This window comes from Physeter macrocephalus, chromosome 15 (assembly GCF_002837175.3).
Source record: "Physeter macrocephalus isolate SW-GA chromosome 15, ASM283717v5, whole genome shotgun sequence".
NCBI classification, from domain to species: Eukaryota; Metazoa; Chordata; class Mammalia; order Artiodactyla; family Physeteridae; genus Physeter; species Physeter macrocephalus.
The window spans coordinates 394,230-411,005 of record NC_041228.1 but is presented as its reverse complement, the minus strand read 5'-3'; the positions used below and the strand labels follow the sequence as shown (position 1 = coordinate 411,005).

The following is a 16,776-nucleotide window of genomic DNA, read 5'->3' as shown; positions in this document are numbered from 1 at the left end:
TCTCAAATCAAATGTTTTTCTTCGTGTTTTGTACAAAAGAGGGGTGGGGGAAGTGGCAGTACCCAGGGGTCTAGAAGTGGGCAGTGACTCTGTCCGTCTCCAACAGGTCGTCCAGGATCTGTGGGGAGAGAGGTGGGTGAGGGCAGGGGGCAGGGCTGGGGGCGGTGGTGGCTGGGGGCACGTGGAGGGGCAGGGTGGCTCACGATGTCGGGCGTGGTGCCAATCTTCTTGGCCAGCTCCCCGCGCTCCATGGTGCTCAGGTACAGGTAGCGGTTGAGCAGCTCCCCATCCAGGACGTTGCGCACGGCATTCTGTAGGACGCGCCGGTCCACGTGCAGCATCCTGGGGGTAGGCACGGAGGCAGTGAAGAGTCGGGCCAGATGTGGGGTGGTGGGAGAGGGGGGCGGCAGGCTCACCGGAAGGCACGTGGGTTGAGGCCGGCGTGGTGGGGCAGCATGGTGGTCAGCGCGTTCTGCAGCATCAGCAGCCGCCGGTAGGTCTTCTCCTGCATGGGCAGCAGGAGGCCGATGCCACCGTCCAGTGTGGCTAAAGCGGACACGGTGTGAGCCCTGTGGACCCCCGCCACACCCCACTGCCACCTTAACCCCCTCCGCCCCACACTCACCAAACCACGTGATGTGCTTGTTCTCCCACACAACGGACTTCTTGCTGGGCCCTTCAGCAGCCCCCCGGCAGGGGGTCCTCCAGAACGTGTTCACGTGGGCGCCCACGTGGAAGTCCGCCCGGCGCAGCAGCCGCATGCCCCCGAAGCTCTCCTTGGCTGGGCCAGAGGGACCTCAGGTCACTGCCTGCCCGGCCCCAGGCCCGACCCCCTGCCCGGGAGAGGGTGGGGGGAGCACTCACCTTCTGGCAGGTACATGTAGACCATGAGGTTGCGGTCACGGTCGGACACTAGGGAACAGAGCCCACAGTCAGCCGCAGCCCCAGCCCCAGCCAAGTCCCGGGGACCCCAGCCCCCGTGCTCACCCAGGAAGCCCAGCTGTGCATTGTCCACCATGAAGTCCACGCTGTACACCTCCAGGGGTTTGGCGTCCTGAGGACGGGAGGGGAGGGGAGGGGAGGGGAGGGACGGACGTCAGGGTGGGCCTGGGGCAGCACCCACCCACCTGCCGTGCAGCCCAGCCCCTCGGTACCCGGGACACAAGGCTCAGCGTCTTGCTCTCCTCCTGGTAGCGCAGCAGCGAGATGCTCTTCATGACGTCCGCGGCCAGGATGAAGTTCTTGACGCTGATCATCTGGTGGATGTAGAGCTGTGTGTCGATGAAGGCCATGCCTGTCAGCTCGCTGGCCCGCAGGCTCCACAGGAAGATCTGGGGGGTGGGAGGGTGGGCGGTGAGCGGTGGGCGGTGAGCGGTGGGCGCTGGGGGGTCGGGGGGTGGGGGGCACACCTTCTGACCGATGGCCGACACCAGGTGGCCGTTGCAGTGGCACAGGGCGGTCACGGGCCCCTTCTGCTCCTTCTCGTACAAGACCTTGAACTTGTTCTTGGTCAGGGGCTGGCCGGGCTCGGGCACCACCTCGATCACGTCCATGATCAGGATCTGCCAGGGAAGGCGGGTGGCTGATTCACAGGGGCTGCGTGCGGGCCGCTGGGCACTGCCCGCCTCCCACCCCGCCGGCCACTCACCCGCCCTCGGCACGTGACCTCCTCCCCTTGCATGAGGCAGGTCCCGGCGGCTACGTAGCCCTTGAGGCCCGACACGGTTTCCTCGCTGCGCAGTGACACCGTCTTCATGCACGTCACGTGCTCCCACTCCTCCAGCTCGATCCTGCAGCAGCCCAAGTCAGGACAACAGCCCAGGCCAGCCACCAGCCCCGACCTGGGCCCAGCCTCACCTGGCGTTGGGGATGGCCTCCCAGCTGACCGGGGAGATGAGCTGGATGGAGAAGGCCTCCTGCTGAGGGTGGATGTAACGGTCATCTGCACGGACAAAGGGGTGACAGTCAGGGAGGGTGGCCCCGAGAACGGGCCCAACCCGGGGCACTTCGCACCTCTCTCAATGGTCTCAAACTCCTTCTCCTCGCCCGTCATGCGTGGGATGCGGGTGCACGGTGTGTTGGTGCTGGTGGCAACAGCATACACCTGGGTGGGGGGGGGGTTGTCACATGCCAGCGGCCGGGCCCCCAGGCCCCAAAGGTCCCTGGCGTGGTGGGGCGGGGGCCGGTGTCAGACCTTGGACTCCACGTGGTAAGCCACATAGTGGGCCGTGCAGCGCAGCGGGATCTTCCTGACAGGCCACGGGGCGTCGTAGGACAAGTAGGCAGGCAAGACACTGATCCTCAGCTCGCCCTGGGTGGGGCAGGGGTTAGCGAGGGCTGGCACATCCCAAAGGCCAAGCCGATGAACCCAGGCCTCCAAGGGCTCCCTTGGGTCAGCCCTCAGCTCTGCTGGAATGGGTGGCGAGGGGCCACAGCGTCCAGGCAAGGCCTTGGAGAGACCACAGCCTACTGTCCTGTGCTTTGTGGGCTTCCCATCACTTCAGCCAAGCCCGCCCAGGGCTGGGACACTGGCCACAGCTGTGGTCTGGGCCGGGACAAGGGAGGAGCCAGGCTCGGGGTGCTGGAGGCCGCAGGCAAAGGGTGGGCGGCACACACACAGGCCACGCCAGGGTCTGCACAAACAAGCACGGGTGCCCTGCCGGGGCCCCGAGCCGGTTTCCTCCGCCCACGGTTGTAAGCGCGCCAGCACCTACAAAGCACCTACCACGTCACCATCACTGAGTCCTCAGAGTGCTGACACCTTGGTGACAGGTAAGGAAACTCAGGTTCAGAGAGGGTGAGCATCTCACCCAGTCACACAGCTTCTAGGGGGCAGAGCTGGGGTCCAAGCCAGCAGAGCAGCGACGGGACCCTGGCTGCCCAGGCGGGCGCCCTTGTGGGCTACAGCCTCCAGTCCCGACTTCCCCAACTCGGCCTTGGCTCCCGCCACCCTCTGGACACCCCCCGACTCTCCGTTCCAGGGTGCCCCCGTCCCGAGCCACTGAGGGCCTCTTTTCTGGGGCCCCAGCCCCTGGTGCTGCTTGGGCAGCATCGGCCAGTGTCAGAGAGCCAGGCTGGGCCGCATGGGGCCTCCCTACCTGTCTGTTGAAGTACAGGAAGCCACGGGGGCAGTTGACGTTGTGGAATGGAGCGAAGGAGTCGATGGGGCCATCGATGCCCATGGGGTGCAGCCGCAGGGCCCCCCGGCCAGTCACCAGGAGCCAGTGGGGCGAGGGGCCGCAGATGAACACCTGGGGGCAGGCAGTGTGAGGAGGCTGCTGGGGCCCCAGCCCAGGCTCCCTTGGAGCCGCCAGCCTACCCCAGAGTAGCCATAAATGTCCTCAAAGTAGCGGAACCGCGCCACACGGCCTCGGGCCCCAGCACCCTCCTCAGCGCTGCCACCTTCTGCCTTCTTCTTGGACGGCTTTGGCTTCTTCTCGCGGAAGTTGATGTTGTGCGGGACCTGGGGGGGGCACTGCTGCAGTGAGGGCCAGGCCCTCCCCCACCCCGCTCCACGTCCGCCCCACACCCAGCACGGCCCGGACACCGCACCTTCTTGAAGCGAACTTTGAGGTTCCCCTGGCCGAGCTGTGAGTCGTGGGGGAAGGCCTCGTAAACGAGCAGCTCCTGGTCCACGTGCACCTGGGGGCGTGCGGGTCGTCAGGGGGCGGGGGGCTGTGCAGAGCCCAGGGGCGGGCAGGGCCACACTCACCAGCAGGTAGGGCCTGCGCTGGCGGCTCCCCAGCGCCACCAGCAGCACCTCCTTGACGAGGGGCAGCTCGCCCTGGCGCGTGGCCTCCTCCTTCCGGGCCTCGCCCTGGGTGGTGGGCTGACCAAAGGAGCTGTCCACCAGGACCCGCTGCCCCACAGGGAAGTTCTTCACCAGGAACACCAGCCGCCAGTCGGGGAGCTGGTAGATCTGCGGGGACAGCGGCAGCTAGCCGGGCGGGGCGGGGCACAAGCCGGGGACGGGGGCCACGCTGGACGCGGGGCGCCACCCACCTCCATGGTTCCGTTCTCCCGCACCAGCAGGCACCAGTGGGTGGGCTCAGCCCGGAAGGGGGTGGGGTCCCGGTCGGCAGGGGGCTGGCTGCTCCTGCGGGCCTCCTCCTTGCTGGGGCTGAAGAGGGAGCCCGAGTCCCCGTAAAGCATCTCCTCCTCGTCATCCACCGTGGGGCTGGGGGCCAGCAGACACGTCAGTCACAGGCAGCGTGCCCCGGGGACCCCGGTCCCGGCCTGCAGCCCAGCCCCGCACACACCTGGTCTCTGAGCCCTGGCACTCGGCCTCTGAGCCGCTGCGGCCGCCCATCTCGTCGCGGGCCCCGCCCAGGCGGCTCTCGGTGGTGAACATGCCGCTGACGTCCCGGTACACGCAGAGTGTAATCACCTTGGACTGCTGCGGGGACAGGGGGGCTCAGTGGGGGGGGCGGGGGGGGTCAGCCGGCCCCAGGGACGGAGGAGGGAGCCTACGTGGTGCAGCGGGGGCTTGTGCAGCGCCAGGCGGTGGTGGCGGCCCCCGTACGAGTCACTCTTGAGCAGGAACATGGTGATGTGGCCCTCAGCACTCATGATGACCACGTAGGGGTCGGCCACGGCGCACTGCACGATGGGGGAGCCCAGGTCCACGGGGATGAAGTGCAGCTGGTTCACTGCGGACACAGGCCGGTCAGCGAAGGGCAGTCGCGCGGCACGCACTAGCCCTGGGCGCCATCCCGCCTGCCCGCGTGGCCCGGCCCACCTCCTTCCAACAGGCGGATGCCGAGTGGCGACACTTGCACGATGTAGCGATTGTCCCCGATGTTGCCAGCAAAGACTGTGGGGCCCTGGGTGGCGAAGCCGCTGGTGTCCAGCTCCATGATCTCCTGCCCCGTCTGTAGGATCTGTGGGTGACGGCGGGTGAGGTGCACCCCCCCAGTGGCCCCCCCGCCCCAGGCTGCCGGGCGGGCCCCATCACCATGGTGGAGTCTTCCCGGCTCAGGATAAGGAACCCGTGTCTCCGCCCATCGTCATCTGCTTCGGGGGCGCTGGGCTCCTGCTCCGGCCCCTCCCCCTTGGTGCTCTCCTCCTGCGAAGGCACGAGGAGGGCAGGAATCCCACAGGCCAGCCCCGGGTGCTTGGGGCGCTGAGCCAGAGCAAGCCCGGGGCCGAGCCCGCCTGACCGGCACGGCAGGGCCCAGTGCTGGGACCGGCGGCCTCCGGGGCCCCCGCAGCGCCCAGGCCTCGCCAACCTGGGGCGCACCTACCTGCTCCTTACGCACAGGGGCGATGACTGTCCACATGTCATAGCAGCCAGGAAGCTCAAAGGTTGTCACCACCTGGGGCCGGATGCTCTTCTGGAAGGACATGAGGGGTGTCAGCAAGCGCACCCAGGCCCCGCCAGGAGGCGCCACCCCTGCCCCCCACACACCTGCAGCACCGACAGGGCCCCGTTCTTCCCGTAGCCGGAGCACACCACGATCTCCAGGTCCGGCTCGGGACTGTTCTGAAACTGCACGGGGGGCCGGGGGGTGAGGACGGCACCTCCCTGCTGTGCAACCTGCCCCCCCCACCTCGCCCCCGAGCGGGCACCTCTTCAGAGAGGAAGGCGGGCTCGCCCATGGCGGCGTTGGCACAGGGTCCGATGTTGAGGATGCTGTCACACACCTGCGGGCACAGCAGTGGTCAGGCGGGCAGGCAGGCAGGCGGGCCGGCAGGCGGCGACCCCTCTAAGCCCAGCCTCACCTCAAAGGAGTAAGTGGCCAGCTGCGTGCCTGACTGGGCCTCGCTGCCGTACACCTCAATCTCGTCCACCTCGTCCTGCGGCACTGACTTGCCCCCTGCAGCACGTGGAAAGGCCACCTGAGCCCACCTGGCTGCCCAGTCCGGCCCCCGCCCTCGGCCCTCACCTGACGGCCCTCACCTGACCAGCCCGCTGTGGCGTCCACGCGCTTCTTCTTGGAGGGCGGCTCCTCCTGCGAGGCAGGTGGGGCGGTGAGCAGCCCCCCGAGGCCGCCCCGCACGGGAGGGCAGCGTCCCCACGGGCCCCGCACCCACCTTGTCGGCAACCTCTCGGGCGGTGCCGGCGGGGGGCTCCTGCAGCTTTTCCGTGTACTTGAGGAGCAGGGAGTTGCCCAGGCGAGAGCCAAGGAACAGGTATCCGGGCTCCATGGTGACCATCTGAAGGCAGGACGGGGGTGAGGGTGGAGCCCAGCCCGGACCCGGGGCCGCCCCCCCGAGACCCCACTCACGCTAGTGGTGAGGACGCTGGCGGCGGCCTTGTCGAAGTGGAAGGCGCGGACGCTGCGCATGCCGTCCGTGACGAGCGTGAGCACGTAGCTGCCGGGAGGGACGCGCTGAGCTGGCGCGGGGGGACCACACCACCCGCCAGAGAGGACGGGGCTCCCTGGAGGAGGACACTCACATCTCGCCGCCCTTGAGGGAGATGACCATCTTGTCGTAGGAGATGAAGGCTGCCTGGGCACAGTCCAGGGTGATCCGCACGCCCTCCTGGGTGCCTGTGGTGGGGAGTCAGCCGGACCCAGCAGCCTCCCGCCCCTCCCCCCGCCCCCATCCCTCGGCCCCGTCACCCCGACACTCACGCAGGGGGAAGGCAGTGGTGCCGGCGGTGAGGCTGTTGAGGGCCACGCCGTAGGGCGGGACGCTCTGGTTCAGGTACAGCAGCGAGTTGACAGCAAAGACCACCACCCCGCCTGGAGGTGGACACGCTGGTGGGTGGGGCCCAGGGCTCTCCGTATCCACCCCCTCCAAGCAGCCCCACCTCACCTATGGGCTTGGGCACGGCAAGGGCCTGGGTGCAGTCAAAAGGCAGGCTGGTGAGGGACCAGATGACGGGGTGGACCTTCTGCGTGATGTTCAGCGAAATGGCCACGATGGAGCACGTGTCCTGCCGCACAGCCACCCGCCTGGGACCACGACAGCGGTCGGTCGGCCGGCCAGGGGGCCAGTCACAGCGTGTCCACCCCCAGCCCCGCCCCGCTGAGGCTCGCCCGACTCCTCCCTCCCGCCCTCCCCCGGGGCGGGCCTCCCCCCGGGTCAGGGCCACAGCCATGGCCACAGCAGCGCAGGGCCTCACCCAGGCCAGGTCTGGTTGGGCTCAAACAGGATGAGCAGGGTGGGCTCGTAGTAGCCGTGCAGGAACTGCAGGTCGACAATGTTGAGAAGCTTCTCGTCCAGGGCCCTCACGTCAATGATGTAGCTGGGCAGGAAGCTGGACCTCTGCCTGGGGGCAAAGGGCTTCAGCGGGGAGGGGCACGGGGCGGGGAACCCCGGCTCGGCAGCGCCCCCCCCTCCCCTGCCCGGGCACTCACCCCTCACCCACGAGCCCCTCGTGCTCCTCGGCCAGGCTCTCCCTGCGGAAGGGCAGGACCACCAGCCGCGTGCCGTAGATGAGCATGGCCGCGCAGCGCCCGTCGGGGTCCACGCGCACCCGCGGCGTGTGCACGTTCTGCACGAAGCCGTCCTGCGGGGGAGGGGCATCAGGCAGGCCCTGCAGGGGCCCCCACGGAGCCAGGGGGCGGGACAAGGGGAGGGGCTAGGCCTACCCGCAGCTCAGGCTCCTCAAAGTAGTGCAGAGACAGGGTCTTGAGATCGTGGGTGCCCGGGTCGTATTCCACCACCGACAGCTGGGGGCGGCAGGTCAGAACTGGGCCCGCCCACCGCAGCCCCCCCCCGCTCCCGCCCCCGCCTGCCCCCCCCGCCCCCCGCTTCCCACTCCCACCTTGGCATCCTTGAAGCTCAGGAGCAGGGCATCCCTCTTGGCGCCCGCCAGCTGCACGCTGGCCATGGACACCGCAACCCCCCCCCCGCTCCCGCCCCCGCCTGCCCCCCCCGCCCCCCGCTTCCCACTCCCACCTTGGCATCCTTGAAGCTCAGGAGCAGGGCATCCCTCTTGGCGCCCGCCAGCTGCACGCTGGCCATGGACATGACATTGCCGAAGAAAGAGAAGGAAGCCACCAGCTCCAGCTTTTCCCGGTGCTCCCGGTGGGCCTTCCCCTCTGCGGAGAGCCAGTGGGTAGGGATCTGGGCCCCGTGCCCCGGCCGCCAACCCCCAGGTGCGTGGCCAGGCAGCCACCCTGCGCTCACTCACCTGCGCTCCTGTCATTCTTGGTCGGCACCTGTAGCAGGGAGAAGGAGGGAGGGCAGTGAGGGGCCCACCTCATGGAGGGACAGGAGAAGACCACCCAAGGCCAGCCCTGCAGCCAGGAGCCCCATGGGGCTCGCCACAGTGGGGAGCGTGCGACCAGACACTGATGGAGACGGCCGTGCCCACAGACTCACACTGGCATCTGGGGCCCCCAGCCCGCCCCAGGGCTCCTCCTCAGGAAGCTCCCCACCCAGCTTCCCCAGCAGCCGTCCCGACACGGGACGCTCAGGGTCAAAGGATGGACAGCACTCTCTGTGCACCCCCAACCCACTCCAGACTCACCCTGGGCCCAGCCATGGCTGACACCAGCTGCCAATGACATGTGATTGCTATGAAGAAGGAACGCCGGCTCTGCTGACATGCCGGGCGCACCCCTGAGCCCGAACTGGGCGTGACGGTGACCCCAACACGGGGCTATGGCCCTCGCCCCATCTGTGTCCTACCGACTACCTTCCGCAGGGCAGGAGGGTGTCTCCAAGTGAGCCTGGCGACATTTGAAAGGATACTACACCACAACCAAGTTGTTATTCCAGGTATGCAAAGTCAGTTTACCACAAGAATGTCCATCGCTACAATCTACCAAAATCTCAAAATTAAGGAGAAAAATCAAGTGTTGTTTTCAATGGATATGAAAAGCATTTGATAAAATTTAGACCCATTCATGATAGAAATTCTTACTGACCCAAAAATACAACTTAATCAAATAAAGGTCGTCCACAGTAAATCTATAACAAGTGTCACACGTGAACTACAGTGTGAAAGTCGCCCTTCAGATGAGGACTAGGCCTGGACACCCTCTCCCCTCGCCAGACACAAGGTCAAGACACAGAGACCAACTGCGATTCTGTACAGACGCAAGACACAGAGTAAAAATGTAAATCCATTTTAAGAGACATGGGGACATAATCAAATGGTCTAACACACCACTGGCAACACAGAAGGACGGAGGGAGGAAAAGGACAGAACCCATAACTGAAGAAATGACCAAAAATATTCCGATAAGAAGCATCGGCCTACAGATTCAAGGTCAGCCAGCAAGTCCCGAAGCAGGGTAAATACAAAGAAGCACATCGCAGTTGAAAGATAGGAAACCAAAGACAAAAACAAGTATCATAAATGTGTTCAGAGGCAAAAAGAGACAACACCTTCATAAAAACTGATATTCAGGGACTTTCTTGGTGGTCCAGTGGTCAAGACCCCGCACTCCCAATGCAGGGGGCCCTGGTTCGATCCCTGGTCGGGGAACTAAGATCCCACACGCATGCCACAACTAAGAAGCCCGCATGCCACAACGAAGATCCCATGTGCCGCAAGTAAGACCCGGTGCAGCCAAAATAAATAAATATTTTAAAAAACAAACTGATTTTCAAGAGAAACTACAGAAGCCGGTGCTTTAAAGTGATGAAAGAAAAAAGTCAACCTAGAATTCTAAACCCAATGAAAATATCCCTCAAAAGGGAAGTTGAAATAAAAACATTTGCAGACAAACAAAAGTGGAACAAGTTCACTGACAGCAGAAACACTCTTCAAGAATTACTAACGGAAGGTCTTCAGGCTGAAGACCCCAGAGGATAAAAAAAGACTACAACCTACTGAATAGAATAAGAATCCATGAGCCTGCGGTGTTATAAAGAAAGGAATGAATACGGGGAGAAAGGAAAGCCCACCAAGAAGGTAGCAGAGAGGGCGGGGTCAGGAAAAGCACCACAGTCGTGTCACCATCACCATGGATGCTGACAAACACAATCACTGCTGCTGAAACCGGAAGAGGAAGGTCTGAGCAGGACGACGGCATTTGTGCTCTCAAAGTCCCAACACCCCAGTGGGAAAGCTGGCGGCTGCTCACCCCGCCACGCCCCCTACACCAGCACCCAGTGACTGCAGCACGAGCATCACAGGACGCGCTGGCAGCGGCGACCAGGCCTGAACAACACCAGCGCCAGCATCCTGGTTCAGACCGCCAGCCTGTGGTTCTGCAGAGACTTTGGTACTGTCTGAACGCACGCGACATGGTGACCTCTAGGAGCCAAGGGGTCCCTGCCTGCAACTTATCCTCCAGGTCCAGGAAAAAAAGACAGAGATACGGCACAATGTTCACCTTTGGGACTCTGGGTGAGCATACACAGGAAATGTTTGTGCTTTTGCAACTTTTCTGGGTCTGAAATTATGTAAAACCGAAGTGCTAACAACAACTATAATGTTCTGCAGAGCTTCTAACCTATGCAGGAGCAAAACCTGTGACAAGAGAACAACGCGTGGGGGTCAAGAGGATAAAGGGTTACAAGGACTCTGTGTTGTTTGGGGAAGCTCAGTGGAGCCAGATTGTAATAAACCACAGAGACCTGTTGTGGCCTCAAAGGTAGCTAATTAGAAAATAATGCAGGCTTCCCTGGAGGCGCAGTGGCTGGGAGTCCGCCTGCCAGCGCAGGGGACACGGGGTCGAGCCCTGGGCCAGGAAGATCCCACATGCCGCGGAGCAACTAAGCCCGTGCGCCACAACTACTGAGCCTGTGCTCTAGAGCCCGCGAGCCACAACTACTGAGCCCACGTGCCACAACTACTGAAGCCCTTGTGCCTAGAGCCCGTGTTCCGCAACAAGAGAAGCCACCGCAATGACAAGCCCACGCACTGCAACAAAGAGTAGCCCCTGCTCGCCACAACCAGAGAAAGCCCGCACGCAACGAAGACCCAACACAGCCAAAAATAAATAAATAAAATATAAATTAATTTTTTTAGAAATTCTTTAAAATAAATAAAATTATACATTCTTGATTTTTGGCTCTTCCATGTAAATCTGAGAATCAAGATTATGAAATCTAACAAGAAATCTTATGGCAACTTTGAGAAAAAGGACATGATTTTTGGATTCATTTGGAGAGGGTATGACATCTCTGCAATATCGAGACTTCTCATCCATGATACATTTTCTATTTACTTGAGACTGTCCTTAATTTCCACTTTCTTTCCTCCCGAAGGTCACAGCTGCCCGGCCCTGCAAAGCAGCAAGACCTGCCGCTCCCGTGGCTGCCCGGGGTCTGCTCCCCTCAGGACTGAGGGACCAGGCACATGCCCCACCCCCACCCCCTGCCCCCCACTCTCTCCTTCCCTGTCACCACGGCAGCCCCTGCACTTGCACTTGATTCCTCGGGGGAAAATTAAGACAGCCTCCAGAGGGGGCTCACCACCCCTCTTGAATCCGGGCTGGGGGTGGTGCTCTGAAGGACAGTCAGTGACAAAAGGGACGCTGTGCCCCCAGGGTCTGGCCCTGGCCACGAGACTGGCTGCTTCCTTCAACGTAAGAAGCTCAACTACCTCAAGGCCGCCTGCCACGAAAACCAAGCCAGCTACGTGGAGAGAAAGGGGAGAGACACGCCCTTCAAGTCACTCAGACAAGACCCAGAGCTCCCAGAGCAGAGCCAGGCGCCCCCACAGTCCCTGCTGTGCCACCCTGGTGACAGCGCTGTCTGAAGCTCCAGGGCGGGCTGTCCTGCAGCAGTGACTAGGCTGACCCCCAACACGCTCACCCACCTGAGTACTCCACCCCAGCCCGCACTCCATCTCCGGCTGCCACACACTCCACTCGCTGGTGTAAGAGTTGGCCGACTTTCCTATGAAGGGCCGGGGACCAAGTATCTGACTCAGGCTTTGCAGCCGCATCTGGTCTGTCAAGGATCTTCTCTGGAATTGTTCACAGCCCTTCAGAGGTGTGCAAGTTCCCTTGGATCTTGGTGGGCTGAGAGTGGGCTGTGCCGGGGGCCCTGCACAGGCGGCTCCTTCCCTTCGGAGCAAAATGCGCCGTCTCACCCCCCTTAAAAAATCCCGCTCTTCCTACCAGTTCCTGCTCCATTTCTTCTCTTCCCTTTGCGCAAACCTCTCCCAGGGAGCTGTCTCTGTCCACTGGTACTGACCCTCCTCCTGCACTGGGCTCTTGGCCTTACTGGCCCACACCCCTGCCTGCCACCAGACTTCCTCCTCGGGGTCACCAGGGGCCTCCAGGTCTCAGGACCCACCTGAGGCTCAGAAACATGGGACCCAGCATCAGGTCCCCAAACGCTGCCCTCCCTCGGCCGCCAGAACACTCTCTGGCTTGGCTGCCAACTCCCTGGCCACGCCGCTCCCGACTCATCCACAGCGTCTTCTCTTCTTCCTACCCCTTGATGCTGGGGCGCCCCAGGGGCCATCTTCGGGGTGATCGCAACCTGCTGCTACCGCGTCTAAACACCACCCACAGGCTGCAAACCCCGACTACAGCTCCAGCCCCCAACCCCTCCTGGACATCAACTCCGGCTGTGGAGTGAGCACCTCAAAGTGCCTATGGTGGCCCCAGCGGCTCCCGGGGGAGGTCCACGTGGCCCTGACCACTTCTAGATCAGGTTACAAAAGACACGCGGCTTCCAACCCATTGGGCTGAGTCGTCCTGGGGAGGCTGTGTGTGGTGAGCAGCCCTGTGGAGAGGCCACACCGTGAGGAACCGACGCCTCGAAAGAAAGCAGAAACCACAACCCCAGTGGGGCCTTCAGAGGACGGCGACCCCAGCCGACGTCTCACTGCAGCCCCAAGAGACCCTGTCGGGGCCGCTCCCGGCTTCCCGACCCAAGACCCCGTGAGGCAGTGCCAGCTGTTTCACGCTGCTGAGCTTTGGGGCACCTTGTGATGCAGCAACAAGTAACTCCTACGATGTCCAAAATGAGCTCCTGACCCCAGCCCCCACGCCCTCCCTGCAGGCTTCTCCCTTCTCAGGCGCCCTGCAGGCGCTCAGACCGAAATTCCGACCCAGGCAAAGCCTCGACCCTGAAGAGCCTCGGCATCGCCCTGGGCTCCTCTCGCCTGCCCACCCCACAACCCACCTCCGTCCGTCCTGACCCTAGCGCTTCCTGCCACCTCTAGCACCCACGGCTCCTCCGCACAGCGGCCACAGAGACCCTGGGAGACACCGTCTGGTCAGCTCGCTCCTCTGCCCAAACCTTAACTCCCCACCTGCCTCGTCACCACTCAGTTCCCACAATGGCCCAGAAGGCCGCGGTGCCGATGCCCCACCCCCGGCCCGGCCCCCCTCTGAGCCTCTGCTCTCACCGGCTCACTCCTCCCTCCCTCTCCGCCGCTGGGCTGGTCCCGGAACACAGGCCCCTACTGCCCCGGGACCTTCGGCTCTGCCTGGAAGCTCTTCTCCCCACACCATCCTCCTCGCCCACTCAAATCTCACCTGCCCAAGGGGGGGAGCTTTAGACCACGCCTGGCTCCATCCCATCCTGTTGGTGGGCGCAGGCACTTTCGCCTCCAGCATGAGACGTGCTGGCAGCGTGTGGTCCGCCCCCGCAACCAGAACCAGACTGCCACCACGGCGGCGGTGGTCTGAGGCAGCGCTCACCAACCCCTCCCAAGATGCTGTGAACCCACTTGTAAAACACGTAACAATGTAAAAACTCCCAGTCTGTCTCTGAAAGTTGACTGAAAACCAGTCTCAGGTTTAGTAACAGCAAAGATCCTCCTGTTCAGTGTGGAACCATATATATTTATTTGCAAAATTTCTTTTTCAGTTTTGACTGAAATTTTGACAAAGGCCAAATACTGACCTCAAAACTGCTGTATCGCAAAAGCTTAAACTAAGATTTTTTAATGACACGTATTCAGTCGCAAAGCTCTCACATCCTTCTATATTTTGCTTGCTTTGTCACGTGTGAATTAGTATAACAGTACACACGTTTAACACAAAACAAACACCCATGTCCTGAGGTAGGTGCCCAGGAAGGCGGCGTCCTCCTGGCTGCCCTCTGGCCCTGTCCACCTGCTGCCCGCGGATGACAACCCCTCCCACCCCACCTCCACTCTACACCCCAGTCCAACCCCTCACCCCCTCCCCACCCTCAATTACTTCTGGCCCGCGCACAGGCCTTCCTTCTGCCTGAAACCTACCCCCTCCCCAGCCTTGCGCCTGGCTCTTACTCCCGGCTCCTACTCCTCCTTCAAGAACAGATGAGAAGCCGCCTCTTGCAAGAAGTCCCCTTGGACCAAACCTCACACCTCCGGCAACCAAAGCACCCCTGTATCTCCTCTACTGATGGGTTCATCACACTTTACCGACTTCCGACCCACACCTACAACCAGCCTTGTTCTCTTTGCCAGGAAAGTTCTTCCCCCAACAAACTCCTACTCTGCCTAAAAGAGGCTCCTCTGATCACTCATTCTCTCCTCCATTTCCTCAGCTGCCCCTTCTGCTAGCTGCAGTGTGTCTACAGGTGTGTTCGCACGTGTGCATTTGGTCAGCGGGTGTCCTCCTGCCCCAAGTTTTTGCAGGTTTTGTTCACTACTGCATCGCTACCACCTAGCACACAGCAGGTGTTCATGTAATTTGCTAAAAAAACGAAAGAGCAATGACACGCGCAGAGCAGGCCTCTGAGCCCGCCAGGCGTGGGAAGAGGTCGAGGAACGTGGCAGCGAAGAGAACAGGCTCTGGACACAGCCAACCACGGGGCCCGTCTGACCTGCCTCTCTGTCTGTACCGGGCACCCCTCGCCGCGTGGCGCTGCGGCTGGAGCGGGCCTACCTACCTCGGCGTCGCGGTTAAGGCGGTACACGTAGAGCTGCGAGGTCCCGGCCACCACGAGGTTGCGCTCGCTGTTGTTAAAAAAGTTGCAATACATCGAGAACTCGAGGCCGGTGGGCGGATGCGCCTGTTTGTATACGGCGTACATGGCGCCGAGCCCGGGCTGCACAGGGCCGGAAGGCGACAGGATGAGCCGGGCCGCCGGCGCACGACCCCAGGACCGCCCGCCCGCCGACCACCCACCTAGCAGTTGGAGCCGGGTGGCGGGGGACCCGTACGTCAGCGAACACTGCCCGGCAGGGCCCGGAAGCCGCGCTCCGAGGTTCCGTATTTCTGCGCTTGCGCAGCGCCGCCAAGGCGCAGCTGCCGCGGGGGCGACAGCGGCCCCTGGTGGTCTGGGGCGGCCTTGAGGCTCCGCCTCCGGAGCCCCGAAAACCGAGCTCTCTCGAGATCCAGGGTGCCACTGCGGCGAACGCAGGAGCGGGTTGGAAGCCGGACGGGAGCCCAGGGCCGCTGGCCAGGGCCCTGCCCGCCCCAGGACCTCAGAATGGGGTCACCGCTGAGGGTCTCGCCCGCAGGAAGAGGCGAGGTCTTAGACGCCCTGCCGGGTGCCGAAGCCCAGCTCAGCCAGGCGAGCCTCGCAGTGTGGAGGCCGGGAGGGCAGAGACCCCCAGACATAAACACTCGCCAAATTACGCCCTGGCAGGTGCCGTTAGTGTGGCGGACGCTCGACTAGTCCAGCGAGAGCTTCCTGGAGATGCCGTGTCCCGTCCTTGCTCAGTGTTTCCCCGCAGAGCGACCCCCCCACCCCCACCAAAACACGCGTACTTACGACGCACGGCTCTGACTGGCACTGGCGGTCGCGTAGCTGCCGGTGGTCCCGCCGGCCCCTCTACGAGCCCCTCCCCGCGGAACGGCGCTTTTCGCGCCTCTTGCCCACTGCTCCCTCCCGAGGCCTGGCACAGTTGCCCACTTCAAGGGCCCTGGAGCCAGGACCATGCACAGCTAAGCAGTCCTCTCCTCACTTGGCAGGGACTCGCCCTAGGTACCCGCGAACAGGTCTGGAATTTAGAAACAGAATTTTTTTTTTTTTTGGCCGCCCCGCGTGGCTTGCGGGATCTTAGCCCCCCCGACCAGGGATCAACCCGTGCCCCCTGCAGTGGAGCACAGAGTCCTAACCCCTGGACCGCCAGGGAAGTGCCAAGAAACGGAATCTTAGGAAATAAAGCAAGAAAGTATAGTCACACCCGAGAAAATGGCATAGTAATATGTGTTCATGCTGCATCCAGATCTGCTCACTTGCATATTTCAGCAACAAGGCTTCAAATCTGGACCCTTGAGCGGTGGACAAAGGGGTCACTTGGATGCCTGGGCAGGTGTGTGACCCCTAAGTCACAGCAAACCACTTTAAAAGTCATAACAAAACCGAACCCTGAAAAGAGGGGTAGGCTGGGGCAGAGCTTACCCTGAGCAGGAGAGAACACTCGCAGCCCATTTCTCTAGGAGCCCCCGCGCCCTTTTCTAGAATTCCTGCGACGTGTAATTGTGTCAGCCGAGCCTTTGTGGGGAGCCTGCCTCCCAGACTTGCTATTTTATGTAATGTATTTATATATATTTGTAGATGTGATAGAAGTCTTGGGGGAGTCGGGGCCAGCTGCTACTCTCCCCACTCAAGCCCCATCTTGCTGTAGCAAAATAAGTCCTCTCTTCCCCTTTTCCCTTCAGGCCTTCTATTAATACATAGCGCCCTGGCAGGCTGATTTAAGGCAGTTTGGGTATTGGGGTCAGGTACCAATGAAGAATCACGACTTACCTTGCTCCCTTGTAAACCATTATTTGAGTTTTCGTCCTAGTGTAATTAGTTTATCCCTCGATTTTTGAGAAACTGGTCCTTTTGTCATTTGTCATGTTTCCCTCCCTCCAAATCTTGATCTGGGAATAGCAGAGATATAGCCCCTGCCCAACCCCCACCCCTGCCCAGCATAAAAGTGGTACCCGCTTGTCTCCATACAGAGCTTCTGTTCCGGCCTTGACCCCAGAGACTTGCCTTCCTCTGGCTGGCCATTTTTAAAATAATCTGAATTTACAC

The 16,776-nt window shown here is 62.1% G+C and overlaps 2 protein-coding genes across 2 annotated transcripts; both read right to left on the bottom strand.

The window, feature by feature from the left end:
- Positions 1–6: 6 nt before the first annotated feature.
- Positions 7–7,782, bottom strand: LOC102995248 (cleavage and polyadenylation specificity factor subunit 1). Its single transcript, XM_024117494.3, has 35 exons — positions 7,718–7,782; positions 7,542–7,622; positions 7,308–7,459; positions 7,073–7,219; positions 6,763–6,902; positions 6,579–6,689; positions 6,401–6,494; positions 6,228–6,315; positions 6,034–6,156; positions 5,900–5,951; positions 5,722–5,816; positions 5,569–5,643; positions 5,408–5,488; positions 5,244–5,333; positions 4,955–5,065; positions 4,739–4,880; positions 4,471–4,649; positions 4,260–4,396; positions 4,003–4,177; positions 3,713–3,919; positions 3,553–3,642; positions 3,320–3,463; positions 3,099–3,251; positions 2,195–2,311; positions 2,014–2,104; positions 1,858–1,942; positions 1,649–1,790; positions 1,410–1,562; positions 1,155–1,331; positions 988–1,054; positions 865–912; positions 626–781; positions 417–546; positions 204–342; positions 7–118 (listed from the first exon to the last, which is right to left on the bottom strand). Exons 3-35 carry the CDS (start codon positions 7,391–7,393, stop codon positions 71–73), a joined length of 3,873 nt encoding a protein of 1,290 aa, XP_023973262.1. The 5' UTR covers positions 7,394–7,459; positions 7,542–7,622; positions 7,718–7,782; the 3' UTR covers positions 7–70.
- LOC129392850 (cleavage and polyadenylation specificity factor subunit 1-like) lies at positions 7,476–14,979 on the bottom strand. Its single transcript, XM_055091313.1, has 4 exons — positions 14,692–14,979; positions 8,087–8,114; positions 7,846–7,994; positions 7,476–7,622 (listed from the first exon to the last, which is right to left on the bottom strand). Exons 1-4 carry the CDS (start codon positions 14,833–14,835, stop codon positions 7,476–7,478), a joined length of 468 nt encoding a protein of 155 aa, XP_054947288.1. The 5' UTR covers positions 14,836–14,979.
- Between the last annotated feature and the right edge of the window lie 1,797 nt (positions 14,980–16,776).